A 15,497-nucleotide genomic window follows, 5' to 3' on the forward strand; every position below is an offset into this window, starting at 1 on the left:
GTGTCACTGCCATTGTAGTGCTTTTCTATTACTTTGGTTGTGAGCCTATTTAAGCAAGTTCATGTTCATATATTTGCATCTGTGTTTGTATGGCTCACCACAAGCTTAATGATGTGTTGCTGGAGGCTTGTCCTTGTGGTTAATCAAGTATTTTGAGTATTCTTGCCCCCCTGAACTGGAGTGTTGTCTCTGTTATTTGGAGAGGCATGGTGACAGAGTATTTTGACCGGTGTGTTGAAATCTTCAGTTGAGCCTGTGAGCCAAAAGCATTTTTGTAAAGACTTGTCGGGAGCAATCAGAAGAGAGGATTTGTGCTTGTGGGTAAAGGACATGACCTTACCCTGAAGAATCATGGTGGTTGTCTCTGGGGCCAGTGGAGAAGGGACAGATGACATATCAGGATAAGTATGGATCCCAAGCTGGGGACCGGTCTACCCTGTTCCTGTTACAGTAGGGTTAAGATTAGGGTAGATATCTGGTAAGAGTTAGTATAAGCATTAGGTAAAGGGTGTGTTTGGTATAGTGTTAATGTGATGGTTAGTATAGGGTTAGAGTTGACTACCAAAAATGTATTTAGATCCTAGACATATTAGGCATTTAGCAATCACGACTAATATAAAATACCGTAATATATTTTGAGTTTATTTTATTTAGTGCCACTGAATGTGTAAAAATAAAAAATAAATAATAAAAAAATAAAAAAAAAAAAGTGAAATAATTTGTGTTTCCCAAGGTTTATTCAGATGAAATGTAGTGTTAGGTATACATAAAGGATGTTAAACAAAAGTACTTTATGTCCTTTAAACAACCAGTATACAATATGTATGGGGGAGAAACTCTTCAAGGGTTAAAACGTTCACTAGGGGGCAGTAATAAAAACGGACATAGGCTTTTTTTTTTTCTAATTGTGGCCACTCAACTGCTTTAGCTTAAATGTTTAACCCCTTAAGGACCAAACTTCTGGAATAAAAGGGAATCATGGCATGTCACACACGTCATGTGTCCTTAAGGGGTTAAACAAATAATATTTCGGAAACGGTATGCTCTGGTAAAACCTATAAAGAAAAAATATATATAAAAGGGTGCTTTAAAAATTAGGACCTAAATAAAAGCTGCCTTGAAATTAAAAATAAAAAGGTTACAAAAAACTGTCAAAATCTTTAGTTTATGTCCAGCTGTGTGTATGCTAGCCATTATCATTATGTGATTGAATCATTAGCCAGAATACCTGAATCAGACAGTAAACTCACAATAAGACAAATACTCAAACCCTTCGATGACATTATTTACAAAAGCTAAAATTATTATCTAGGTGTGCAAAACCTGCAGTGGTAAAAGCCTGCGAAAATAATTGGTTTTAATAGGCACATGCAGAATACTTCACATTCACAGTGGAGGCTGACCATCGTAGGGTACACATGACACGCCACAGTCGGCCAAAGCACAGACTGCTGTACATGTGCTGATCTGTCCACTTCTCAATTCATTATACTAGTAAGACGGATTAAAAAAAATAAAAAATCCATTTATACAAGTAAAACTACAGAGTGGTGTATCTGCAGCACACACTAATGTACAAAGCGGTATATCTGAAGGACACACTAATGCACAGAGCGGTATATCTGCAGCAGACACTAATGTACAAAGCGGTATATCTGCAGCACACACTAATGTACAAAGCGGTATATCTGAAGGACACACTAATGTACAGAGCGGTATATCTGCAGCACACAAACTAATGTACAGAGCGGTATATCTGCAGCACACACACTAATGTACAGAGCGGTATATCTGCAGCACACAAACTAATGTACAGAGCGGTACATCTGCAGCACACACCAATGTACAGAGCGGTATATCTGCAGGACACACCACTGTACAGAGCGGTATATCTGAAGGACACACCAATGTACAGAGCGGTATATCTGAAGCACACACCAATGTACAGAGCGGTATATCTGAAGCACACACCAATATATCTGCAGGACACACCACTGTACAGAGTGGTATATCTGAAGGACACACCAATGTACAGAGCAGTATATCTGCAGCACACACACTACTGTACATGTGCTGATCTGTCAACTTCTCAATTCATTATACCAGTAAGACGGATTAAAAAAAATAAAAAATCCATTTATACAAGTAAAACTACAGAGCGGTGTATCTGCAGCACACACACTAATGTACAGAGCGGTATATCTGAAGCACACACACCACTGTACAGAGCGGTATATCTGAAGCACACACACCACTGTACAGAGCGGTATATCTGAAGCACACACTAATGTACAGAGCGGTATATCTGAAGCACACACCAATGTACAGAGCGGTATATCTGAAGCACACACCAATGTACAGAGCGGTATATCTGAAGCACACACACCACTGTACAGAGCGGTATATCTGAAGCACACACTAATGTACAGAGCGGTATATCTGAAGCACACACCAATGTACAGAGCGGCATATCTGAAGCACACACCAATATATCTGCAGGACACACCACTGTACAGAGCGGTATATCTGAAGGACACACCACTGTACAGAGCGGTATATCTGCAGGACACACCAATGTACAGAGCGGTATATCTGCAGCACACACCAATGTACAGAGCAGTATATCTGCAGCACACCCCAATGTACAGAGTGGTATATCTGAAGCACACACTAATGTACAGAGCAGTATATCTGAAGCACATACCACACTACAGGTCAATACGCTTGTAGCACATATCAATATACAGAGCAGAGAACTTGGAACACATACTAAGGTACAGAGCTGTAACCTACAGCACAAATAATTGTACAGTGCAGTAAATCTGTATATCAATGTACAGTGTGCAAACAGAACAGTAACACTGCAACACATAGCACTGAGCCTGCAGCTCGAGCCACTGTAAAGACTGGTAAACCCTGTAGTCTTACATGTCTTACATGACTTCAAGACAATAGCCCAGTTGGAAAAACACTTGTAGGACTGCACACTAAGAAATAAATCACGCACACATCACCTTCATTTGCCGTAAACAATATCAACATTTACCTTTAAGAATGGAGGAGACGCTCTTTATAAAGAATACAGAAAAAAAAAAAAATCATTTTTTACAAAATACAAAAATAATTGCCTATTGTGCACACCAATTTCTATATAGCGGTTAACCTACTATACATTATTTCAGGTTAAACATACATTGCACATAATCTTGCAAGCCAACCGCCTACATTACACATCATTGTATAAACTGGTCGGCTTACACTACATGCAATAGTGTATATTGGTAATATACCGAGAGCATGTAAAGGGACATTCGGCTTGCTTTATGTGTGAAGAGTATCCCCCCCCCATATTTTACAAAAAGTGCAGTTTTCAATAGAAAATTACACTTTTATCTAACTAATCCTTGTTTTACTTTTCTTTTCTCATTTATGTATCTAAAAAAGTTTTGTCCCCCTTTTTTAATGACTGCTATTTTCTCCTCTGTGTGTGATTTGGAAGCTCTTACAACTTGCTTAGCCTCTTTCTGCCTAATCTTATAGGTCATTCTGTCTTCCTCACTCTGTGTTTTTTTTATAATTACTAAATGCTAACTTTTTGTTTTTTACTCTTTTGGCCACATCTGCGGAGTACCACAGTGGTTTCTTGACTTTTTTGCTTTTACCGACAAGCCTAATGCAATTTTCTGTTGCCTTCAGTAGTGCAACTTTTAAATAATCCCATTTCTTTTGGACTCCATTTAAATTGCTCCAGTCTGATAATAACTCCTTTACACATATTCTAATTTTAGAAAAGTCTGTTTTTCTAAAGTCTAAAACTTTTGTTTTTGTGTGGTGTGACTCAGTCACTGTTCTTATTTTAAACCACACTGACTGATGATCACTGGATCCTAAACTTTCACCTACAGTAATATCTGATACCAAATCTCCATTTGTTAACACTAAATCTAGTATGGCCTCTTTACGAGTTGGCTTCTCAACGACTTGTTTTAGAGACAATCCCAGTAGGGAGTTTAGAATATGTGTGCTCCTGGCACAAGTAGCTATTTTTGTTTTCCAATTCACATCAGGAAGATTAAAGTCATCCATTATGATAACTTCCCCCTTCATTGTCATTTTAGCGATTTCTTCAACTAGTAGATTATCTAACTCTTCAATTTGTCCTGGGGGCCTATAAATCACACCTACACGAGTTACTGTGTGATTACCAAATTCTAACGTAACCCAAACGGACTCTATGTTCACCTCACTAACCTTTATTAGGCTAGATTTTATGCTATCCTTCACATACAGGGCCACCCCTCCCCCTTTCTTGCCTTCCCTGTCTTTTCTATATAAAGAGTACCCTGGTATTGCTATATCCCAGTCATTTTTCTCATTATACCATGTCTCAGTAACAGCGACTAAATCTACACTATCAGTTGCTATTATTGCCACAAGTTCATGGATCTTATTCCCTAAACTGCGAGCATTTGTAGACATGACTCTAGGCTTATCATTTTTTAACACACTTGTATATATATATTTATTTTTTTACATCTGGTGGACACACTGCTAGCAGATTGTTGGATTGAGAATGCGCATGCTTATACCAACAGTATATTATTATGGTATAATGTAAAAGAGGGTCATAGTTTTCTGCTATCCTTTCTCCAACACACAAACAATATTAAAGGACCACAATGACAGCTCAATGAAGTGGTCTGGGTGCCATGTCCCTCTAGTTTTAACCCTGCAGCTGAAAACATAGCAGTTTCACTGAGCGTTAACCAGCCTCTAGTGGCTGTCTCATTGACAGCTGCTAGAGGCGCTTCCACGATTCTCACTTTGAAAATCACAGTGAGAAAAGACGCTGGACGTCAGTAGGAAAGCATTGAGTAATGCTTTCATATGGGCTGTTTGAAAGCATGTGCATTCAGATATGACATCGGCAGGGGGTGGGAAGTTCCCCAGCATAGAGGGAGCCCTGCGCTGGAGAAAGGTAAGTGGCTGAAGGGGTGGGGGGACCTAATGACCCTATAGTGCCAGGAAAAGGAGTTTGTTTTCCTGGCACTATAATGCTCTTTAATGATCTACAGTTGATTATCAAATACTTCAAATAAATAGTCTCTTGTGAAGTCTTGTTTCAAGTGCAATTAGGTATGTTCAGCACAGAGCACATGATTAGGAGAAATGTCAGTATATCAAGTATTGAAATGCTTTGGTTGAAACTAAAAGAAATAATGAATCAGAGATTGGCGGAGCAGAGACGTAACATTTCGATATCTTCCCTCACACACAGTCTATAAATAAATTTTACAAATACAAAAACTAACTAGTTACTGGCCTCACAACAGCTAAAGCACACAGGAATATCATCAATATGTACATTAAAAAATACAAAATTCATTTTAAAAGACACTACAATTATAGCAAAGTCATTTGTGATAAAAGATCTGCGTGATTCAAGATTAGCGCAGACTGGGTTTTGGTTACAAACAAGCATTGCACTACCGCCCTCTTCCAGTCTTCAGTGACATAATAAGTGCTGGGCACGATAAATGGTTTTGATTGATCTCAGCAGGTTGCCAATGATGAGTCCAATAAATAGTACAAACAATAAATACAGTTTTGGAGATGTTGTGATTGTTGTAGCTTCTGCGGGTGTCTTATTGAAAAGACACAAATGGCTTTTATACAGCGGAAGATGACTGCGTTGTTAAGATGACAATGCCCTGTTCTGGTTCCGTTGGGCTCTCCACAGGTACCTGTTAAAAGAGAGTTAAATATTTTACTGTGCATCAGTGCAATTTGTAATGGTTCACTAGCAGGACCTTGAGCTAACACTAGGGCCACACTATGCCATTTGCCTTATAACTAATCTCATACTCGTAAATTGCAATAATAAAAAAAAAAAAAAACGCCCCCACAAGTTCAACAGCAGTGTGCTTTCATAATTGTGATTAAAGATTAGAAAAGGAGGAAATAAGATGAACAGTAGCCTTGAGCAGACCTTCTGAATAAGGGAGAGAGACACTTGTGATAGATAGTGCGGTGCCACACAATGAAAAACAACACAGTACAGAGAGATACTCACTGCCTTTATTGTAGAGTTGGCAATTCCATAATTGACATTGTGTCTTCTTAAATCAGATTTAATTAGCGCTGTAAGACATAACAAAACACATGTAATAAGCCATTTAGGAAGGTCATAGACTGCGGTTGTGGAACAAGTCTCTCCCAGCAGTTAATAATTAATTATTTCTCAGTATTCTGCCAACAGCAGCTAAAATGCCATGTACACACACCCCTTTAACACATGAGTTTATTGTGCACGTGACAAATGTTACAAACCAATGCACATTTAAGTTGAAATCAAGACTCAAAATTTCCACAAGGAAAATTAAAAGTGGAAATTTAGCCTTGGCAAATAAAAATTCAATCCCGGTGAGCAAAGCTTGGCTTTATAGACTTTAATATAAATGCTGCTTTTTCAGAAAAAAAAAAAAATACAGTGTTTACATTTTTCCTTTGTAACAACTCGACGTGCCATAAGTTAAATGGCCACTAGAGGCCCTTCCGTATTGCAGTCCTGCAATCTCTGCAGGCCCTGCGTTCATGAAGACTATGTACGCTCCCCATAGAGATGTGGATCTCTATGAGGAGATGCGGATTGGCACAGTTATTTGCTTTACACTAGCCTCTCAATGCTTTCCTATGGGAAAGCACGGGATTGGCTGAGATCATCAATCTTGATGTAATCTACAGTAATGTAACATCCAGAAACCCAGGATACTGGCAGCAGCATCGGACACAAAGTACCGTATATACTAGAGTATAAGCAGAGTTTTTCAGCACATTTTTTGTGCTGAAAAAACCCAACTCGGCTTATACTCGAGTCAATAGTCTGTATTATGGCAATTTGCATTGCCATAATACAGACTGGGGCTGTCAGAGAGTTTACTTACCTCTCCTGCAGCTCCCGTCAGCTCTCTCCTCCTCCGCGCCGTCCGTTCAGCACCTCGGTCAGCTCCCAGTGTAAATCTCGCGAGAGCCGCGGCTCTCGCGAGACTTACACTGTGAGCTGGCAGAAGAGCTGAACGGACGGCGCAGAGGAGGAGAGAGCTGACAGGAGAGGTAAGTAAACTCTCTGCAGCCCCCACAGCCCCCCACTGAACTACCAATGCTGGACCACCAGGGAAGGAGAGCCCCCCTCCCTGCCATGTATCAAGCAGGGAGGGGGGACGAAAAAATATAATAACATTTTAAAAATAATGAAATTAAATAAAAAAATAAGAAGAAATAATAATAATAAAACAATATTAACATAATTAAAAAATAATAAAATTGCCCACCCCCCACCAAGGCTCTGCATCACACACACACACACTGCATTCATACACACACACTGCATTCATACACACACACTGCATTCATACACACACACACACACTGCATTCATACACACACTGCATTCATACACACACTGCATTCATACACACACACACACACACACACTGCATTCATACACACACACACTGCATTCATACACACACACACTGCATTCATACACACACACACTGCATTCATACACACACACTGCATTCATACACACACACTGCATACATACACATACTGCATTCATACACACACACTGCACTCATACACACACACTGCACTCATACACACACACTGCACTCATACACACACACTGCATTCATACACACTGCATTCATACACACACACACAAACTGCACTCATACACACACACTGCATTTATACACACACCACACATACACACACAGCATTCATTATACACACACTGCATTCATTATACACACACTGTAAATAAATATTCAATTAATATATTTTTTTTAGGATCTAATTTTATTTAGAAATTTACCAGTAGCTGCTGCATTTCCCACCCTAGTCTTATACTCGAGTCAATAAGTTTTCCCAGTTTTTTGGGGTAAAATTAGAGGCCTCGGCTTATACTCGAGTATATACGGTACTTAATTAACATATCCTATAAATGAAATACCCAATTTAAGTTTAAGACAATTTATATAGTACTACTCTATTCGACTACATCCGCTGGATATCGTTTAGCCGTGCACTTGATGCAGAATAGTTAGAGGCTCAGGCATAGCCTCGAATAATTATAATAATAATTACAAAGGGACTATATTGTACCCCAACACACTCACTGAACACTATAAAGCAGCTCAGTGATAACATCACACATGTAAGCAATATACAGGACGCTACAGCTTCACAAGGTGCACTGATTTCTATAAATTCTGCTAGCAAAGAAAAACAAAAAACTCTTGTAATTGGATCTTTAAAATCCTAAGTCATATTTAATGTTTTTGAACTGTAGCTATCGTACAGATGACCGGAGTGGGTTTAATGGACAGACTTATTCCTTGTTACAATAAATGAGTATTTGAAAGGGGAGGGAGAGATACAATCATATTATGAAATCTAGTGATAAGAGACAACTTGGGGAAATCGACAACTTGGGGAAATCATTTTAAGCAAAAAACTGAAGATTTGAGAAGAGACATCTCAACAAAAGGACAGGTTTCAGATTTCAATGGTCTATAACCCCTGCATTACGTGAACGTACCACATATCTCCAAATTCAAGACAAATACATATTAATACATATGCAAATATAGGCCACATAGAATACAGTGAGTGCTATTACACAGCCTCCACATTCATTTATACGAGAGGCAAACGTATTGAGGTAGAGGAAAAGAAAAAAAAAAAAAACATGTTAATCCAATGAGTGAGAATAATAGAACTTCGTAAATTTCCCCCAAAAGATCTGTACGTGCAGCTGGAGACCTTCTATTTGTCTGGAGTTCACAGCCTATTTTCGGGTAAAGATGATCTTTATAGAGCAAGCAATAAAAGCCTAAATAGCTAGCAGGGCACTTGGCCCTCAAATACGGTAACTTGTCTGACATCTGTCCATGGTTGAACGAGTAGCTGTAATGATTGTTTACCATGAGTCTGACACAGCTATTCATTTAATGATGGATGTGGCTACTCATTTACCTTTCCAGGTAACTGCCTTCAATTCCCTATCGCTCAGCAGATACATGATGGGAACAGATGCATAAGCAATTCCTTAACCTCTTCTAAATCTACAAACGCATGGTCACATAAGCTGAACTTGGCATGCAGCCACCCCCCCTCCCCACCCATTTTTTGGGATTGAGAAGGCAATTTAAAGTTAGAAAATAAATCTCCAGGAAGGCTACATAACACTCAATGAGAGGTATAGATGGAGTGGGCTGCCCACAAGAAGGGGACGAGAGGCAGGTGGCCTAAAAACGGGGTGAAAACACTGGTGTGCATGTACACCAATCTAAATGACAGCTGTCTGGGAGGTCTTGCTAAGTGCTGCTCATACAGAGAGTGCTCTGCCATCGTCTCAATGACCCTATGCACACTCTCAAACTTGATATAAAGGTTAAAAAAAAAAAATATATATATATATATCCTATAACTGCAGATTTCAATCAGAACAAGCTCGAGCAACAAGTTTTGCTTTTGAATTGTGTCTCAAAGAAACAAAAAACGGTTTTGTGCTTGCACAAGACTGTAAAAATAAATACAGATTAAAATATTCATGCCCCTAGGCAGCACGTGTTCAGCGCTTGGAAAATCGGCATGGCCAATAGTAACCGGTGAGTCCATAATAGGGGTGGAATGGTTTCACTTACTGGTTACAGACATTCTGGGCTTAAGTTCTTATTTCATGTACAGTCATGGGGGAAAATAAAGTACACAGAATTCTGCAGTCTTATATATCAGGACATAATAATAGCCATCATCTGTTTCTTGGCAGGTCTTAAAAATAGGTAAATACAACAACACATGACATATTGCACAGTGTCAAGATTTATTGAACAAAAATGAAGCCAAAACGGAGAAGCCGTGTGTGAAAAACGAAGTACACCTTATGATTCAGTAGCTTGTAGAACCACCTTGGGCAGCAATAACTTGTACTTTTTTCCCCCTGTGAGATATATCAGGCCAAGAAAATATAAATATAATTGTATTATACGTTTGTTGATAAAATCTTTGGGCCAGTAACTACATTGCTCATTATCCAGATTGTTATGGTCTACTCTGGAAATTTTACTCTGACATGTTTTGAAGCAATTTTCTTTGTTACATGTTTTATGATCACTGATTATTTTACAATCGTATAAATGGTTACTGTCCCCCAAAAAACGTAACCTTTAGGTAATATAATTATTGTAAGTTACATTGTGTAAAATAGTAGGTATCGCTTTAAATACAAGGTTGTGGGTGTGGCCCTATAATATTCATATCAATAAAAAGAATTTTCTAAATTTTATTTTTTTATATTTTGCCCCCACAATTATCATTACATTCCCATGACTTTATAGTATGTGGGGGAAGTTGTATATCACATCTACTGCGGTCAACAAACCCTTTAAATCTTTTGTCAGACAAAAAGCCAGAGAATGAACAAACTGCATCGAGGCTAATAGGGGCTTCCCTACAACTCAACAAGCATATTCATCTGCTCAATCTATCACTGGAGCTGAGAGCACACATAGTACAATGCTCGCAGAGAAGGAGGACAGATTAGGACCACGTTCATATCCTCTCTCTATACACGCACACGCAGTCTGCTTGTTATGGCGAGGAGACCAAGATGGTTACAACAACATCCAGACCCACACGTGCTTGCATTCACACATTGCAAACAATCCCCTCACGTGCTGCTATAAATCAGATTACTCCAAGCAAAACACAAAGAATACCATAAAGAAATGTTAAAGTCGTATTGGAAAAGGTTATTCATTAACATACAGCAACGCTGAAAGCAAGCCCTTTCAAACATGAAGTGAACCAGTTACTTGAGGATTTTACTGGTAGAGTAGAACCAGCACAGTGGAGACAGAGAATCAGGGCCGGACTGGGGATACAAAGCAGCCCTGGAAAAAAAAAATCTATGCCAGCCCCATAAGTCATTGCGCCATATATTGTCGCATGTAATATGTAAGGATATGTCTTGCCACCCCAGATAATAGAGTAATTACACACACACACACACACACACATATATAATATAATTATATATATATATATATATATATATATATATATATATATATATATATATATATAGCTTTTTCTAATATAATATATTGGTCCTTTCAGAGTAAAACATTTAATTATACAGTAAGCATACTCACATGCAGACACAGACAATCTCACTGACACACACAAGCTCATTGATACACAGCCTCATAGACAAACAATTTCACTAATATACATAAGCTCATTGACATAAAAACACAAGCTCACTCACTAGCAGGCACACACACACATACACATGCAAGCTCACTAGCAGGCGCACACACACACACAGCTTAATGTAGTGGTTCTGGTGTCTATAGTCTGTCCCTGCAGGCTTTTGAATGTAAACACTGACTTTGCAGAGAAAAGGCAGTGTTTACATTGCTTCATAGTGACACCTCTAGTGACAGACACTCAGACGGTCACTAGAGGCGCTTCCTGTGTCAGTGCGGATTGGCTGAGATCATCAAGCTTGATGATCTCAGTCATAGAGGCAGAGACCAGCACGACGTTGGAAAAAAAAAAAAAAAAAAGGTGAGTAAAACACTTTTTAAAAACACACACACACCATGACAGACACACACACCAAGACACACACACACACACCATGATACAGACACACCATGACACAGACGACACAGCATGACACATACAGACACATACACACAGCATGACACAGACAGACACACAGCATGACACAGACAGACACACAGACAGACACACAGCATGGCACAGACAGACACACACACAGCATGACACAGACAGACACACACACAGCATGACACAGACAGACACACACAGCATGACACAGACACACACACACACAGAGCATGACACAGACACACAGAGCATGACACAGACACACACAGCATGACACAAACAGACACACACACAGCATGACAGACACACACAGCATGACAGACAGACACACACAGCATGACAGACAGACACACACAGCATGACAGACAGACACACACAGCATGACAGACAGACACACACAGCATGACACAGACAGACACACACAGCATGACACAGACAGACACACACAGCATGACACAGACAGAGACACACACACACCATGACAGAGACACACACACACACTGACATACATACTTTTTGGTACCTGTGGGTGGGCAGCCTGATAGCTGTGCTGGCGGCTGCAGGGAGAACATGAAAGGCGGCCGCAGGGGAAGCTCTTCTGGCGGCCGCTGGGGGAGCAGGCTCTTCTGGGGGAGCAGGCTGTTCTGTCTCTGCTCCCCCTCCCTCGCGCGCAGCTTAATAAAACCGGAGCCAGAATATGACGTCATATTCCTGCCCCGGTCTCTTTCTAGCGCGCGAGGGAGGGGGAGCAGAGACAGAACAGCCTGCTCCCCCAGAAGAGCCTGCTCCCCCAGCGGCCGCCAGAAGAGCTTCCCCTGCGGCCGCAGGTCACCCCGGCCCCAGGTGCCGACGGCCCACCGGGAAATTTCCCGGTATCCCGGTGGGCCAGTCCGGCCCTGCAGAGAATGGTCTGTGCTTCACAAGAGCATTGTGGGATATGTAGTCCACAACATCTGGACTGCCAAAGGTTGCCTTCCCCTAGTTTAGTGTATTGCATCCAGAGATTTGAAATACGTACAGAATTGTTACAACTTGTGAAATGCACAGTAAAAAATATTTATATCTAAGGGTTTGGCAAGCTTGCGTACGTATATTTTATTTCCTCTTCACATGACAAGCAGAGTTTACATAATCTTTAGTTATCTTCAGGTCACAATTCCTTGTTAAGCTTTATCAGCACACTTGAGCAGGCGCATCAGTCAAATGTACTGAGCTTGTAGACCCTAACATGACCCTCCACATTAGACATAATACTTTTGAGGCGCATAGCCCACATCTTGCTTAGTATGTCTACCTTATAACATATTACATGTGAAAAGCTCCGGTTATGTAAGCGTTACTCTCACGTAAAAGTTAGCCCTAGCCTGTATTAAACAGCTTGCATGTTAATATATAATAATGATTATACATGCCTAGCTAACCTGAGAACGCAATGTTACTTAAAACATAAAATGAAGCAGAATATACCGATGTTATTGTTTACTGTATTCATGTGCATATTTACAGATATATATCTTCTTTTCTTCCTGTTGCGTTCCCATAATGCTTCAATGAAACAAAGATTGACAAAAAAAAATAGATTTATAGTTATTAATAAACATGTATCTAGGCTGTATTGTCTGTACATGTATGATTCAACACAGATTGCAGCAATCTTCAAGGAGCCTATCCCTGTTTCCATAGCAGTAATGTGTATTGATACAATTCACTTTTACCTTAAACCTGCTTAACTAAGTACCTGCAGGCAATCACTCTGCTCAGTTTAACTGCACGCAGACAAAAGGTTGCTTTAATTTCTAAGTTACACAAGTTAGCCTAAAAACTATAAACTTTTAATAGCCTCGACATTTTAGAGCTCTGGAACCTTGCATACAAAACTTAATGTCTCTAAAAGACAAGATGTGATTTGCATGCAAAAAACAAACAAAAACACGTAGTAAACGATATGCTCCTCTAAATCAGATAGATATAATCTTTATAAAATACTCTCATTGACTGTTGGAATTTCATTTTGTGGTGATGTACTGATTTGGAGTGCCAGTCTCTCTATGAGTGCAGAGATAGATTTGCATCAGATATGTGGAATTTGTCTCAGCCGATGCCCAGGCCCAAGGTACAGACCACATGCTCCCCCAACAACTTTAAACCCCAATGCATGGCCATAGATCATGCCTCCTCCCACCCCCCAATCCATTCAGCAAGCTTAGCAGGAGGATGATAAATACACACACACATACACACAATCAAATATCACATACAGCCAGCAAACATCAAACACACGCACAATACACACAGTCAGCAAACATCACGCATAGCCAGTGCACACAGGAACAAAGGGGGCAATATAGGAGGAGGCAGTAGATTAAAAAAAAAACCTCTGGTTCATTTACTAAATTTCCACAAATTAAGTCAAAATATAAAAACCAAGGCAAAATGTTGCCACTATAGAAGAGTTAGATAATTTTGCCAGATCTGCTTTTTTGACTCATTTTTTTTCCCCACTTGGATTTAATTTGAATTTCGTGAATAACCCTGACAATAATTCACTAAACAGGTGCCCCAATCTGAAAAGATTTTGTGTGGACGGACAAAATAAAATGGGCTATCCCTTTGGTCCCTTGGACAAGATGATTTTTATTTATTTTTAACATTTCCACATCAATTTTTTTTCTCATCCCATTGTCATGTCAATTCTAGCCACCTCCTCCTCTCTCCATATAATTTAAACTCATTCCTCCCCATCCAATCATGTATTCCTCTAACCCTGCATGCCACACGGAACAACCAAATACAGATCAGATTTACTAATGTGAACTCATTTTTTTCAGTCCACTCACAATATTTTATTAGTTAAAATAGACCAGCTGAATAATGCACCAACTATTGTATATTTTCATACCATAGGTTTGCAGCTTCTATTTCTGGCAGGACTAAAACAACATTTAATTTTGACACGTTTTGATAACATAAGTGCCATTACTTTGGGCAATAGCCAGATCTATACCAGACAAATAAAAAAACAAACAAAAAAAAAAAAACACAAAAACATTGCTGGGTTTCTTTAAAGGAAAGCTATAGGGTCAGGAACACAACACATATTACTGACCCTATAGTGTTAAAAACACCATCCCATGCCGCCATAAATATAGTAAAATCTTAACTTTATTCCAGCGGTCACTAGCTCCACCCCTAATCTGCCTCCTTGGCTGACATCATCAAAAGCGATAATCTCAGCCAATCACAATGCTTTCCCATAGGAAATTATATAAGTGATCTCAGCCAAGAAGGCAGAGCCAAACACAGCCCTGGCCAATCAGCATCTCCTTATCGAGATGCATTGAATCAATGCATTTCTACGAGTAAAGTGCAGTGTCTGCATGCAGTGTGGAGACGCTGAAAGTCAGCACTACCCCAGGAAGCACCTCTAGTATCCATCTAAGGAATGGCCACTGGAGGTGTCCTTAGGCTGTAATGTAAACACGGCTTTTTCACACACAAAAAAAAAAAAAAAAAAAAGACAGGCAGTAGACACCAGAACTACATTAAGCTGTAGTTGTTCTGGTGACTATAGTGTCCCTTTAAATAAAACTTATTTTGTGTTATCCACAAAAGTATAGAGGGCTAGCTATAAAAAGCAGTGTTTTTATAAAAAAAATTAAAAATTAAAAATTAAAAACAAGAAAGCTTAATTTGATCAATATATGCTTTGCTACCACTGGTTGATAAATAGAAACGGCTGGTAGTCATTTTATTATACAAAAAGTTTAATTGAGATAAAGTAATTATTTTGA

At 39.5% G+C, this 15,497-nt stretch overlaps 1 protein-coding gene across 1 annotated transcript in view; it reads right to left on the reverse strand.

Moving 5' to 3' along the window:
- Window positions 1-4,527: 4,527 nt before the first annotated feature.
- FLVCR1 (FLVCR choline and heme transporter 1) overlaps window positions 4,528-15,497 on the reverse strand; it is a 43,601-nt gene continuing 32,631 nt past the window's right edge. The window contains exons 9-10 of the mRNA XM_063441438.1: window positions 6,074-6,141; window positions 4,528-5,744 (exon numbers count right to left, since the gene is read on the reverse strand). Coding sequence (XP_063297508.1) covers window positions 5,670-5,744; window positions 6,074-6,141 — 143 coding nt within the window. The 3' untranslated portion in view covers window positions 4,528-5,669. The remainder of the gene's footprint in view (window positions 5,745-6,073; window positions 6,142-15,497) is intronic.

Source organism: Pelobates fuscus, chromosome 2 (assembly GCF_036172605.1).
Source record: "Pelobates fuscus isolate aPelFus1 chromosome 2, aPelFus1.pri, whole genome shotgun sequence".
NCBI lineage: Eukaryota > Metazoa > Chordata > Amphibia > Anura > Pelobatidae > Pelobates > Pelobates fuscus.